The 1221-nt window shown below is 47.0% G+C and overlaps 1 protein-coding gene across 1 annotated transcript; it reads left to right on the top strand.

The window, feature by feature from the left end:
* The first annotated feature begins 385 nt into the window (after window positions 1-385).
* On the top strand, window positions 386-1009 carry LOC121386560. Its single transcript, XM_041517503.1, has one exon. It carries the CDS (start codon window positions 386-388, stop codon window positions 1007-1009), a length of 624 nt encoding a protein of 207 aa, XP_041373437.1.
* Window positions 1010-1221: the final 212 nt, after the last annotated feature.

Raw genomic sequence — 1221 nt, 5'->3', positions numbered from 1 at the left:
ACGTTAATCAGACGTCGGTTCTTAGAGTCCAGGGCAATACTATTACTCTCCATTCCTAAAAGAAACAGACGTTAATCAGAAGGTATATATATATATACACACACACACATAAACTAACGGGCAGAAGAAACTTATCACTTTTAAAATTAGTGTATCTGAATTAAAGATACTGCAATAAATTTGAAAGTATTAAGAAAACATTCGCCAAAACACACCCTGGGTTTCCGAAAAGTCACTGTTTCCGGATTTAGTGAATTTCGTGCAGTCATGAAAAATGTGAAAAACAGATTAATTTGAATTTGTTAAAAATGCTCGTGCATGAGTGTTGCATAAATACCGGTGTGGGACAAAGCAAGGAAACAGTATCAAAAAGAACATCAGAGAGATGCAGAGACTTACCCAAGCAGAACGCAACAGAGCTATCGGTATGGCCGATATCGGGGCCTCTCAACGGCAGATTGCAAGAACCTTCAACTGCAGTCAAGCCGCCATCAGCAACTTGTTGAGCCGTTACCAGCAGAGAGACCAGGCACAAGACCGTGCAAGATCGGGAAGACCAAGGATCACAACGCCAGATGAAGACCGCTACATCCGGACAATCCACCTGCAGAACCGATTCGTGACGGCGATGTCAACGCCTACGACGGCACTGGGACACCCCATCAGCAGACGAACAGTCTTACGACGACTCCGAAGGGCTGGTATCAGAGCTTTCTGCCCCTTCCGTGGAATGGCTTTGACCCCTCTAAACCGTCAACGCAGATTGCAGTGGGCACGAACTGTACGTCGGTGGCAGCGGCGTGATTGGGAAAGGGTGCTGTTCACGGATGAAAGTCGCTTCAACATGTTCCGAAATGATGGCCGATTCGTGTTTATCGACGTAGGGGAGAGCGACTGGCGCCCAACTGCATCCAAGATGTGCACCCTTTTGGTGGAGGCGGCGTCATGGCATGGGGCGGTATTTGTGGTCAACGGACAACAAGGCTTCTCATCATTCGTGGAAATCTGACTGGTCAAAGATACAGGGATGAAGTGTTGCGACCCGTTGTAGTGACATTATTGCATCAACAGCCTAGGGGTACCCTTTTGCAGCAGGACAATGCACGACCTCATACAGCCAGACTTGTTCAGGATTATCTCAACAACGTTAACGTCAACGTATTGCGTTGGTCATCATGTTCTTCAGACATGAATCCCATAGAGCATCTCTGGGATCATCTT

The sequence above is a fragment of the Gigantopelta aegis genome, chromosome 12 (assembly GCF_016097555.1).
Source record: "Gigantopelta aegis isolate Gae_Host chromosome 12, Gae_host_genome, whole genome shotgun sequence".
In the NCBI taxonomy this organism is placed as follows: Eukaryota; Metazoa; Mollusca; class Gastropoda; order Neomphalida; family Peltospiridae; genus Gigantopelta; species Gigantopelta aegis.
This window is presented reverse-complemented; position numbering and strand designations above follow the sequence as displayed.

Coding starts and splice junctions, on each gene's coding strand:
- LOC121386560 (XM_041517503.1), top strand. CDS start 386: ATGCAGAGACTTACCCAAGCAGAACGCAACAGAGCTATCGGTATGGCC.